General features: G+C 37.4%; 1 protein-coding gene across 8 annotated transcripts in view; it reads right to left on the minus strand.

Moving 5' to 3' along the window:
* Positions 1 to 13,224, minus strand: part of LMBRD1 (LMBR1 domain containing 1) — an 87,241-nt gene that overhangs the window by 10,473 nt on the left and 63,544 nt on the right. For 5 of the 8 annotated variants that reach the window (XM_026089980.1, XM_026089984.1, XM_026089982.1 and 2 more), the window contains one exon: positions 9,848 to 9,926. The exons of 1 other annotated variant lie outside the window; for it this stretch is intronic. In XM_026089980.1, the coding sequence (XP_025945765.1) occupies positions 9,848 to 9,926 (79 nt within the window). The remainder of the gene's footprint in view (positions 1 to 9,847; positions 9,927 to 13,224) is intronic. 2 more of the 8 variants (XM_026089981.1, XM_026089979.1) reach the window with 1 other exon arrangement.

Here is a 13,224-nt window from a genome sequence, read left to right on the forward strand (position 1 = left end):
GACTTCACAGATCCACATGATGAAAGGACAAAGGGCATTAGGCAAGTTGCAGTAAGAAAAATTCTTATTAGATATTTAGAAAATTCAACATGATCATAAACATTGGAACAGGCTGCCCAAAGTGCTTGCAGAACGTCCATCTGTGGAAGTGATGGAAAATCAACCAGATGGAACTGAGTAACCTGCTCTGGTTGACCTCTGCTTTGAGCAGAGGAATTGGACCAGATGACCTCTTGAGATCCTGTGTGCTCTAAACCATTTTAATTCACATTTCATGAAGCTATATATAAACATACACAAATAGGTCTAACACCAAATGTTTTAGATGGAAAATTCAGATTGAGAATGTCATGCAGTGGCAGCTGAAGTGCACACGTCCAATTTCAAGCAGAACTTAATTCTGCCTAGAGTACATTCAAAGCTCCTTCCAAAGGAAGATCTGTAGCTTTACTGTTAGAATGTATAAGCACAACATATTCCAGATACTAAAAGCTTTGAAGGCATGGTTTCAGGTACTCAAGAACAACATTTCATATGGCCTACTGACAATCATTCAGAAATAGTGTCACAAAATGCAGCTGCTGTTTGCAGTCCAACTTATAACTTTAGCTTCTCAAGACAAGTTTTGATGTGTTAAAAATTTAAATTATATAGTCCCAAGTCCCAAATGGTTTGAGATTTCACACGAGAAAGGATAGTTTTAAGGGGAAACTTATTTCCCCTTTATTGGCAGTATTTCTGGTCTATCATCTGGCCCATGCTACTACTCGCAATTCAATTGTGACTAAGCTTTAAGAACATCTATATGGAATGATGGTTCATACACATCTCCCTGGTACCTCAGATACAGCAGCACTTCAACAGTGGCATCTTAATACATATTCTTTCCAGTCTAATTTCTAGATATTTCTCATTATGCTACTGAGAAACTATGAAGCACCTATTGTATGTACTATTTACTGTCACTCACATATGCTTTGCTTAGGTTACATGACAGGACAAGTATCATCTTGTACAACAGAACAAACATTCCTACAGGACAGTCAGTTCTACATTACAATCAAATCAACTATCTCTGAAGTCATCTGAAAAATGTTAGTTTTTTACTGCAGCTTTCCCTGCAAAGCTAAATAGCATTTTGATGAAAAGAGTAAGCAACTTCAGCAAGAATGGCTGGTTTTGGAAGCTGTAACTTGTGGAACATTTAGTTGGATGGACTGCTTTTAGATTCATCTGGCTCCTAGAGGTAATGTCACTATTAGCTCCATTCTCCACCACAATATACCAGTATTTTAAACAAAAGGAGAAAAACACAAGGATTCCTTTGAACTGAGCAGGTACAGGGCAAAGGCACTCAAGTTTGAAGATGGCCTCAGAGAAACTTGCCTTTACTTATTAGAAACTATGCAGTGACACAAGATTAAGCAGCATTTGCCATCACAGATCTAAGGTAAAATAATCTAAAGGTTCTACTGGATGGAATAATTATTGCCAGATGGATATGCTCCTTAAGAAATTCAATTAATATAAAAAGGATCAAAACTCCTAGAATAAAAATAGTAAGGTAACAAAGGGCTCTGACAAAGCCTCTGGTTGCTAGGAAAATGTTGCCTTTCTAAAACAGTATAGTCAGTGCTTTCTTACACTTCCAGATAAAGTGTGCAAGATGCATAGATTAATCTTTGTGGCTATAGATTTTATGCTAGAGTACACAGAAGTTAGTTTAGTTCTCTTGCAATCAAGATTTCATTAACACCAGGGAAAAGTTAGTCAGTTTATAGTAATCAAACTGACAAAAAAGACACATACAATGGCACCACATGAGGAAGTTACAGCCCACAAGAAAACCAAGAAAACAAAAAAACAAACAAACACTTAAGCTAGGACAGAAACCAATGAACAGTTAACTTAATGCAAGACCCATGCAGACATGCTCCATGTTCACCAGCCCATGGAATGTCCAATTCCTTTTTCTCTAGACAGAATAGTGGTACTTCCACTTCTAGCATGAATAGATACTGAGTGATCAGAATCCCTTTTGACCTGAGGGAAGTAGTACTACAGCACTGTAAGCCATCCTCTAAGAGAAGCATATTGTTATTCCCATTTAATCAAAACAATCTTTCATGCTCACAGAATAGTGGAAATAAGCAGCAGGCAATGAAATTTAATATCAGAAGTGCTCTGGCTAAAGACTGAAGCCTCAAGAGACAGAATACTAACTTTCTACCAGTTTTGACTTTGGTCAGAGACCAAAGTGTTCGGATGGACAAGTCAAAATAAGCTTCAGGTATCTTCAGATATTAGCAAATATATCAAGAGTTTTCTAATTACAGGTTTCCCCTTTCCCCTTGTACCTGTCATTTGACAACTTAACATCTTTATTCATATGTTTGAGAGCGTTAAGGTCACTCCAGGACTTCAAGCTTCCACAGAAAATTGATGTTTAAGATTCTTTCACATATCACTTTCATAAGCAGCTCTGGAAGTAGATTCATGGAGTGGCAGTGACAGCTGTCTTAGCCATGAAAGCAATATTTCTTCCTAGGACTGAAATAATTACTATTTCTTGTTAACTAAACAGGGAAAAATTGACTCATATGTCCTTATGCTGCCTGTTACTCAGCAGTTCCTGCATCAAAACTGGGGAGATAGCTTAAACAAAATACGCAAGAAACCATTTGTCCCATATTCTTTGTGAGATATATAATAATAAATACTACTCTCATTCAGCTGTTGAGCTTGTCTTTGCACTTCACAGTCCAGTCCCTCTGTTGCTGCTTCTCTAGTTTCATTACCTAAAATCAATCTGCTCTTCAAAGCTTTTACAATTCTAGTTTGTGCCATTGCATACCAGCTGTCCTTTCCCTCAGTGAACTCTTTCCAGAAATTGCTTAAACTTTCAAGTTGTTGCTCTTTCAGCTTATGATGCAAATATCACAGAACTTCACCACTAGCCTCAAGGTTAACTCTGACAACTTAAACCATTGATTCCTGATCACACTGAAAAGTGTGTTGAAAAAACATACTACTGAAATTGGTTCATTCACTTCTAGCAAGGACCTGAAAACACTTTCCAATTGTATGCAGCTACACCAGCTCCCCATTTAGAGACAGCTTTAACACTTCCAATGTTTCAAGTTTACAGCACTTTAAAGTACTACAGTGCAGAAAAGAAGCTTCAGATAAATACCAAATCACATGTTAAACAGTTTCCAGCTATGACAACTTTAAATATAGGTCTAACAAGCACAAAAAGATGCTTGCTGTTTCAGCCCAGCTTTTTTTGGTTTAGCTGGAAGCATTAATGAGAACACACTGAAGAGACCTGTAGAAAGCAAGTAAAAGTCCAGGTGTATCAACCTGGGTCTAATCTAAAACTATTTTTCAACAAGAGCTGCTCACTGGCTTTGGAATCAAGCCCTGTTAAAGGAAGTATTTAGCAGGCAGCTTGGCTTGGAAATCAGGGTCTAACAAGGAATCTGGAATCTGACTTGCTATCATTGAAATGGAAGGAAGATCCACCAACCTACTCAGAAGTACATCCTGTTCCCATTGAAAGATAGTTTCCCCAAATGCTTTAAATGAAGTTAGCCACATTCCAGTAGATATTTCAATTTGGGGAAGCTGGCTTCCAGTGGAGTAACATTCCCTCTGAAAGTGCTGATTAGTTCTAATTTAGAGGTGTAGTAGTATTACCATACATGTGACTTAATTTCAGGTACAGTATTTGGGATGTTTTGGAGCCACTGCTTTTCCAGTGACTTAAGCTACAGATAAGTTGCATCCAGCATGGGATATTTGAATACCTGCAAGTCAAAAGCAGCCTAATATAATCCTAGACAAAACCAGAAAATATGGTTTAACTAATATGAATCAGTGTAGTTTTATAACATAGATCTTATTTTACTATCTTGTAACAAAAGTTACAAGTTTGGGCATCCAATAGCTACATAATTACTTTGCAGTATAGGAACTACTGTGACAACCATAAAACCATTTTAACTTAATTACACATTATGAATGTCTACATTAAATGGTTCAAGAATTCGCAAGTCCCAACAGTGCTAACAGGACTTCACAGTATAAGGAGCCTTCCAGTGAGGTCCTCAGGGTCTTTTGCTGAAAGACAAAAAAAGTTCCTGAATAGCAAAGTCACTAAACACAGCAAAATTTGAATACTAAATAACAAGTAGTCCTACTGAGTGATCTAGGTCACAAGTATGTTTTCAGTCAAATTTAAGTCACATGCATGAACATGAAGTGCCAGACATAGCTGCAGAAAGAGGGTACTTAGATCCTAGAGAAAAGCAAGTATGAATAAACTTTAAACACAGGTAAAGCTCAGCAGTTCTTATCACTTCTGTATCAAAGAGCCTACTAGTGCTGCAATTTTACATTCCTAGTTCATGCTAGCACAGCTATGGCATTACAACAGAAAACTGTATCCAGCTATAAGGTTTCTATTTTAGTTATGCTGAGGAATCTGAAAGGTTGTAAAGATTTGCAAAAATTAAGGGGCTAGAGAAAACATTTTAATCTTTTTTGCAAGTTGAAAGGACAACTTGATTTTAGCAGTTAAATAGCTTTAAGTGAAGAAAATACTAAATGCTAGAGGGCCATCTAAATAGTGAAAAGGCACAGCATTAACCAATGACTGAAATCTGAAGCCATGTGAATTTGAAACAGGAATAAGGCCCTCCTCTTACAGGAAATAAGCAACTAGATGTCTTCTGCCACTAAAAATGTTTCGGTTAAGTACAGTAACTTGCCAGAAGCACTTGGGTCCAAGCCATCTAGATGTCATATCTTGCCTTTAAGTCAGACTTAAAATTTGAATGTACACAAGAGGTTCACAGGAGACTTGTTTAGAATACATGTTTTCAAATAAGAGTGAACAACTCCCATTTTAGAGCTAGCTACTGATTAACTTTGAAGGCAATATCCTAGAGATGAACATGAGTGCAAAATACCAGAAACCCAATTAACATAAGCTAGAAGCATCATTTTTACTCTAATCAAAACACTTAACTATATACCTCCTTTTCCTGTATCAACTTGGTACAAACTTCAGCTTACACTAGTTCAGACTTCTGAAACTACATTATACCACTTGGCCTTCAGATGTTAACCTCATTTTTGCCATATCCTTTCCAACTGAGCTGGCCACTTTAGAAGGAAGTCTATTCTGTAAGACTGAAGAAATGATGCATTTCTTCCACCCTGAGATCATGCTACATGGAAGAGGATTTGAAGGAACAGGAGGAAAACATTTTAACAGATTGATCTTGACCCCTTAACATGCCACACAGACCCCGATATCCTATTTCTGCATAGAAGCATTTGTAACCAGCTAGCAGTCAAAGAAGCATTTGGCAAGGCAAGGCAGCTTTCAGAGCTGGAACTCCTTACTCTGGAGGATAAAAAGTTATGGCTTTTATCATTAAAAAGTCAAACTTGAAAGATCTGATGATAAACTCTTAAATAAGATAGCTGAGACGTGAGTTAGTGATTATCATTAATGATGCCCTGGAAACACTTTCCCTCCTTCTGCCACAGAATTTAAAATACAATAGACTAGTCCACAGTCATGTTTTTCTGTCATAGTTCAGATATGATTTGCCCAATACATTATCCATCCAACCTAGCTGCAGGACAAGAGGTACTAGGCAGTGAAAAAGTCTTCATGAACAAACCCTTTCTCACCCAATGAGCAAGTCTTCTTTGAAGCTGGACAAGGAACATCTGTATTCAGCTTCATCTGATGTAGTAAGAAGATGCTGCCAAAGTTTTCTGCATAGTTGTTCTGAACACATTATATAATGAATTCATCAGTCTATGCCACAGCAGGTTGATTTGATTAGACCAGTAGAAGCAGCTCCAAACATACATTGACAGTACTCCCAATATTGATGAAGTTAGTGTTTCTCAGTTATGAAAAGGTTTGGTGGCTTTTGCTATTTGCAGAGAGGCCAAATATGATGCTTGAAGACCATCTTAGAACTGTCCTTATTGAAAGCATCATTTTGTAGGCCATGGTGGTTGTGTCCCACCACCACAGGATGCTTACACTGTGGTTCATTACTTCCTTTTAAGAATAGGTGCATACCCCTCAATCCTTTATTAGGAGCTTCAACTCCAAAGTACTGACACCACCAGCACATTCCAGTTTATTGTTGAGCTTAAATCCAACAAGCAGAATAATTAGCATGTTAATCCAAGAAGGGGATATAGGGTTGTAATTGCTTTACTGCTCAACTCTATTTAACAGTTCAGAGTATTTAGTAAGTGCTGCCTTCTCTCTCCAGAGAAGTTTTCTTGGAGGGAGAAGAGGGGCAGAATTCAGAGCAGCTCACAGCTGTCTACCATGGGGGACAATAAAAGCTGCAGGATAGATATGTTTCTACAAGTGGGTGCCTGTAAACAATGAACTGCAAAAATAGATTTAAGAGAATCACAGCTATTCATATGATTTACAGCTACTGTATGGGGCTGTCCAGAATCACATTCAGTACTGAACTTACTGATATCAAGCTCCCATGAACCCATGGTTTGACCAGCAGAACTCATTATATATAGATATATCAAGATATATCTCTATTCCTTTTAGTCCTGCTGTATTTCTAGCTTCACTACACTTCTAGCTTTATTATACTTGTAGTTTGCACATTGTTTGCTGTTAATTGTTTGGTGTTGTTTAACATCTGTTATATGTGTGAACGCTCTTATCTCTAAATTCGTATACTTGACAAACGATCTCTAGCTCGGCACGACTAATCCTGGAATCTGAAAGAATCCTGGATGCCCCTCTACTGGCACAAACTGCCTTATATTTCTTCAAAAAAGGTAAGTGTCTTTTTCAGCAAGTAGAACACTAATTTGAAACTAATGTATATAAAACATGCCCCATTAAAGGCTAAAGTTTCAACAATACAGAAGTTATTGAGAAGATTAGTTGCTAAAACAAAGATCAGGTCAGATCTTTACCATCTCAAAAAGAAAAAAAATATAATTACAATAAGTAGAGTAGTGCTGAGTATTTAATACAACTGAACAAGCTTTTATAAGCTTGTCTATCAGCATATCAACTAAAAGGTCATATTACATTTAAGGAAAAAACACCAGTCAAAATGAATTTAGTTTAATAAAACAAAGGAAGATAAATAGTATTTTCATTCATTATAGTTCAGTGGGTTTTTTGATAAAAAAACCTAGCACCAAAGGCCCATTAAAAAGGTTGTTCAAGCATTTGTAGTTTAACTTAGGTGCATCTGTTTCAGCTTTGTCTAATATACTTAAAAACAATAGAATATTTAACAACCTAGTTTCCACTGTAGGAGTAAAAAGTTCCATTGAAAATTCTACTTGTCAGTATCATCTCCTAGCTGATCATTAAGCAGAGAAAGCCAGAATCCACAACCATTATTTTTATTAGTTTCCATTGTAAGTTTAAAAATAGCAGGTTCTACGTTTTAGCTTCTAACATAACCCATCCAGGTGACTGAATCAAACAATGAATTAAGTGTTCTCGCTAGCAATTTTTTTTTTTTTAATTTGAAGTATTCCAAAGAAGCTTCTCTTCCATTTATAAAATAACACTAACAACCCAACTATCTGTAGTTACTAGAACTCCACAATAGCCTTTTGATCACATTAACCTTTTACAAAAAAGCCATTTATCTTCTACTTACACTATGCCAGCATAGGACAACATATCAATAACTTCTCCACCTCTTCCCTATTAAGAAAAGGGAACATGACTCATCTCCAGTGTAACAATGCATGTTAATGATGGCAAACCAAAGCCAACATTTGCACAGGCCAATTCTTGTGTACAGCATAGCAGACAACTGCTTTAAGCATCAGCTATATTTTCCATTGCTCAAAGCAAACTAGAAAAAAATACATTAAGGAAAATATTCAAAGTCCTCAAAAAACAGCATCAAGTACTGGTGGAGTTTAGGAAGTCTATTTCTCAGTCTAACCCCACTTCTTTCAGTTAAGCAGCAAAGCCTCAGAAAGTCAGACTATTTAGATTCCACCACCACGAAAAAAAAGACAAGACCAAGAAGCTTATCAATACCACTGCGTATATTCTACTTCCAGCAAATATTAGCTAAGCTGCAAAGCTGTTTACAAAAACACCAGAAGACCTGTACAACCTGCAGAAAGTGGTTTAATTTTGAAAAATGACTAGATTTTGCTCTTGTAAACTCTGCCACAGAAGATGTGGGTTTTTTTAGTCACAAAAGTATGGCAGCTTGAATATGGACTGAACTATTACTTTTATGTCAAAAGATCAAAAACAATTCAGACTGCATCAAGTCTTTTAAAATAGCCAAAAGTAGAAAGCTGGATGAATGATTCATTTGAAGTCTGGTGTGGAGGAAAGACAGGGGAAAAACCCTTAAGAGATTTTATAAGCCACCATCAGAAATAAAACCAACACACCCACATAGCAAATTTGAAGGCATGTTTAAAAACAAAGGGGGTAACCCCTGAAGAAAACAGACCACAGCCTAAAAAAATAGATAGTTTACACCAGGTACAAAAAACTAATTATTTAGGTATCACTGCTAGTACCAAAAAAAAGTTGTTAAATTTACATACCATCTTTCCCAATACCACCCACAAATGGAAAGAAAAATGGGTGACCTGCTACAATTTTTTTTTTTAGAAATATAGTCACAGTTCTGAATAGTTATCAGCAATATTGATGATGAGGATACAGAGCAGCTATTTGTCTCTTTTCTATCAATTACTGAACACTTCCAAGCCTTTTTATAAACATATTATGCATACATAACAGAGCTCCTCTTCATGCAAAAAAACCTGAAAGTTTGCCGACTGAAAACAATTCAGAGCTTCAGCCTGAAGAAGTCTGGACCATTTTGAAGGCCATAAATCTTTTCAAGATCAATTTCTTAAACAAAAGACCAAAAGAGATCAATAAAATTTATGGTGACCTTAAGCTGCAGTAACAGTATTGCAGCACCATGTGTAATTCAGATGGTTTGACCCTGGTTTCATTAAGAAACCAAGCTAACACAATCATGCTGAATTTGTTTTTCCAAAAGTGGTCTTTGCCCTTCCTCTTGCCCTGCATATAAACAGCTTTTGAACACATTCCCAGTTTCAGCAAAGTTTCACAGAGGAATAAAGATGACAAAGTCAGTGCTACCAGTCTCTTAGAGGCCTACATAGGCAGAACATCAGGGAAAGCTCCAACATTATCCTTCTGCTTGCTAATCACTACTCAAACAGCTCCAAGTTATTCAGTGTCTTCTGTCCAGAGAGCAGGTCAAAGTGGGGAAGTATTATACTGGATCTCAAAACAGAAGTAATCAAAATTGAGAAGAGGATTACAGAAAAACTACCTGCAAGGTCAAGTTCCACTGGTAATGGTGCTCATGGAACAACTTACATTCACATCTTATAAAAATTAAGATTTGAACTTCAGTGCAATTATAAAGAAAAGAATTTTGCATTTGTTACTACATCAGACAATTTAGTAGAGTACTTCTCTGCACACTTGTATGGCAGACACTAGTGACATTTCAGATGCTAAACTATTCACTGGAAAGTCTAGGGTTTTTGTTTTCTTTGGAAGATTGTGAACTAATTAATTGGAACGTGTTGTTACACATGGTTTCTCCTTAAAACAGTTATTATTCAAAAAATTTAGTAAGCTGCAAGGTAATGTTTGTTTTCTGAAAGTAGCCACAAAGCTTTTTGTTAGACTAAAGCAAATGCCTCAAACCATCAAAATATTGAGCAGCTTACTATAGCAGAGCATGCACATATAACATAGGGAATGTTATAACAAGACAAAAAAAATGCATCTTACCTTCAGGTGCATCTGCATCACAGTCTTTTGATACAAATGTCACATTTCTCAACTGGCCATCAACTGTCTGATTACTCTGCTTTATAAATAAATATGTGATTAATACACTAGTCTACAAGCAGTGTTGTTCTATACACAGTGATGGTTCCCAAAACATCTTTCAATAAATTTTGTTTTATAAAACAAAGCTGCAACAAACCTCTTAAGATATTCAGAGGGCTAAGATTGTTCGTGAACAGTATACATGTAATCATGCACATCATTTAGGAGTGATGTAACATGAAAATTTCTAAATAAGTGTTCATCTAAAAAAATTCATAGCTTTGGAAATGAACTTATCTTGAATGAGTTTTTAAAAATGCAAGCTAAGTCTTAACTTTACATAAGAAGAATTTGGAATTCATCTTTAGTGATGAAGACACCACACAAGAGGCTTGCATAATGATACTATGAATCCAGTTTCTTCCCAGTCTAAAAGCCAGAAGATGGCATCCAACATACTTAAATAGGCAAGGTAGAGGGAGACAAGTTACTGAAGTGAACTCTTGAGGACCCAAACATTCTTGTTCAAATATCTCTGAAACTGTTTTACACCTTTGAAAAACTGGCTCTTTTAGAGGTTACATGAAGTCTTTATATTCCAGACTTACTTTTGAATCATCAATTAATTTTAACAAAGCTGGATGTAAACCCTTTATACTGTATTGATATCTGCTTATACTAACTGACTCCCAGGTTCTTCTCTGCTGTACTTAATTTCCTAAATGGGAAGCCCTCCTGACAGAATCAGTAATGCCCTACCCCTTTTCTCCTGCAGTCTGAAGAAAACATGTCCCTTAAAACCCACAAGAAAAACACAAGCTAGTACATAAAACTGATAATTTGATTCAAGAAAATTTACTGAAAGTTTTAAATTCAGCTTTCATTCTGAAGGTTCAAGAAAAATTAACCAAGCCTATCCCAAAAGTAGGGGTTTGAGTAAGCAGCTAACTTGCATTTCATGCAAATACATGAAAGTGGAGACCATTATTGTCTTAGAAGAAACCTTAGAAGAAGGGAGTGTGATTAGACACAGAGGAATTGGGAACCAAAGTGGAAACAAAGTAGTAAAAGAACAATATGTAGATAAAAGCAATAGGATAAGAACAGAAGAAATTTCAATTAATGAAAGTGTGTATTTATCACAGTGGCCTGGCTGCATCAGGTACTCCAGCTGGCTGTCACCACTACAGCTTACACTGCTCAGAGTGCTTCTCTGAAGAGAACAGCAATATGGTACAAGAATGCAAAAAACAGAATAATGATCAGATTCTCACCATTTTGAAATTTTACCTTCATCTCACATTTTGCTTTTAAAACATGAGAAACTTAAAACATGGAAAAAATAGCCAGAACTGCAGGTTTCCTTTAATGATTCCCATGCTTTTTTCTAGTCTGATATTCTCATTCTCCCTGAACACTCAATTTAGACTCCTCATATCTGAATTCAACTCTACATGCTTCCTACAAGCTTAAGGCATTGGACTGTACCTTGAAGTCATAAAACGGCCTCTTCCTCTAGCAATCCTTTTCCTCCCACACAAGGAAAGCCTTGTACAGGTGCACTAATTTTGCATTTTTGTACAAAATGGACACCAAAAAAATTGCCAAATAAGGATAAAGCATTTTATGGTATTATCCTTCATAAAAATAGCAATTTCATTTGCCATGGTAAGAGCAACAGTAGTCTCACTAACCCTGTACCAATGTTTCTCATTGCTACTCATACTGTCTTTGAGGAACTTAAGAAACCTTATTTTTTGTTTACTATGAAACAGCATGGACACATGCCAAAGATTACATTGGTTGTACAAGTTGCCAAGGAAACTCACATAATGGAAAGACTGAAAAACACTGGGACTACTTTTCTAGATAAGAATTAAGCAGATGTTGACCAGGAGCTTTTGTTTATACTCCTAGCACAAAATCAAGGTAATTAAGTGGGTCTCAAGGCCGACAAATTGAGACAGAAAGTTAAAAAAAATTAAGAACATTCATGGAACAGCTGAGGTTAAAAGGAACCTCTGGAGATTGTCTAGCTCCCCTGTTTAAAGCAGGCTCAACTACAGCAGGTTGCCCAGGACCGTGTCCAGTTGGTTTTTGAATATCTGAAAAATAGACTCCACAACCTTCTCCGGGCTACCTGCCCAGCATTTAATCCTCACAGTAAAACAGTTTTATGAACAAATATTTTCTTCTGTTTTGTGTCCATTGTCCTTGTCTTATCACTGGATACCACCAAGAGTGGCTCCTTCTTTAAACCCTCTCATCAGGTATTTAAACATTGATAAAATTGCCCCTGTCCCCCAAGCCCTTTTTCTCTCCAGGCTAAACAGTCCCAGGTCTCAGCCTCTCTGCATATGAGAAGCTCTAAGCCCTTTGTCATCTTGGTGACTTTGCTGTATTCACTCCAGTACACCCAGATGTCTTGCACTGGGGAGCCCAGAACTGGACAGAGCACTCCAGATTTGTCTCACCAGTACTGACTAGAGCAGAAGGATCACATCCCTTGACCTGCTGGTAGCAGTTTTCCTAAGGCAGCCCAGGATGTTGTTGACCTTTCTTGCCTCAAGGGCACACTGCTGACTCGTGGTTGACTTGGCATCCCCTCAGGGCCTCTTCTGCAAAGCTGCTTCCCAGCCAGTCAGCCCCAAATATGTACCAGGGTACAGGGCTATTCCTCATCAGGAGTAGGACTCGGCATTTGCCTTTCTTGAGCTTCATGAGGTTCCTGTCAGCCCATTTTTCCAGCACTATTGAGGTCCCTCTGAATGGTAGCACAGCCACCTAGTGTAGTAACCCCAGCAAACTCCTCTTATCTTCAAACTCAGTCTCATTATCCAGGATGATCTTCCAGGATCATCCAAAGATGATCTTAAACAGTATTGGCCCCAATATCAACCCCTGGAATACACCACTAGTGACTGGCCTCCGGCTTGACTTTGTGTCACTAATTACAACCCAGCAGTTCAGCCAGTTTCCAATCCACCTCACTGTCCACTTTTAGTTCATACTTCAGTCTATAATGATACTACAGGAGACAGTGTCAAAAGCCTTGCTAATGTCAGGATAAACATCCACTGCTCTCTCAACCAAGCCAGTCATTTCACCATAGAAAGCCATCAAGATGGCCAGGCACGATTTCCCTTCCCCTTCACAAATCCATGCTGACTCCCCTCAATCATCTTGTGCTTCATATGTTCCACAATTACTTCCAGAAGAATTTTCTCCATGACCTTACCAGGGAACAAGGTAAGGCTGACCAGCCTGTAAGCTCTCTGGATCCTTGTTCTTTTTGGAGATAAGGAGTGACATTTGCTATCTTACAGTCCTCAGGA

Source organism: Apteryx rowi, unplaced genomic scaffold, assembly GCF_003343035.1.
Source record: "Apteryx rowi isolate R43461 unplaced genomic scaffold, aptRow1 scaffold_84, whole genome shotgun sequence".
NCBI classification, from domain to species: Eukaryota; Metazoa; Chordata; class Aves; order Apterygiformes; family Apterygidae; genus Apteryx; species Apteryx rowi.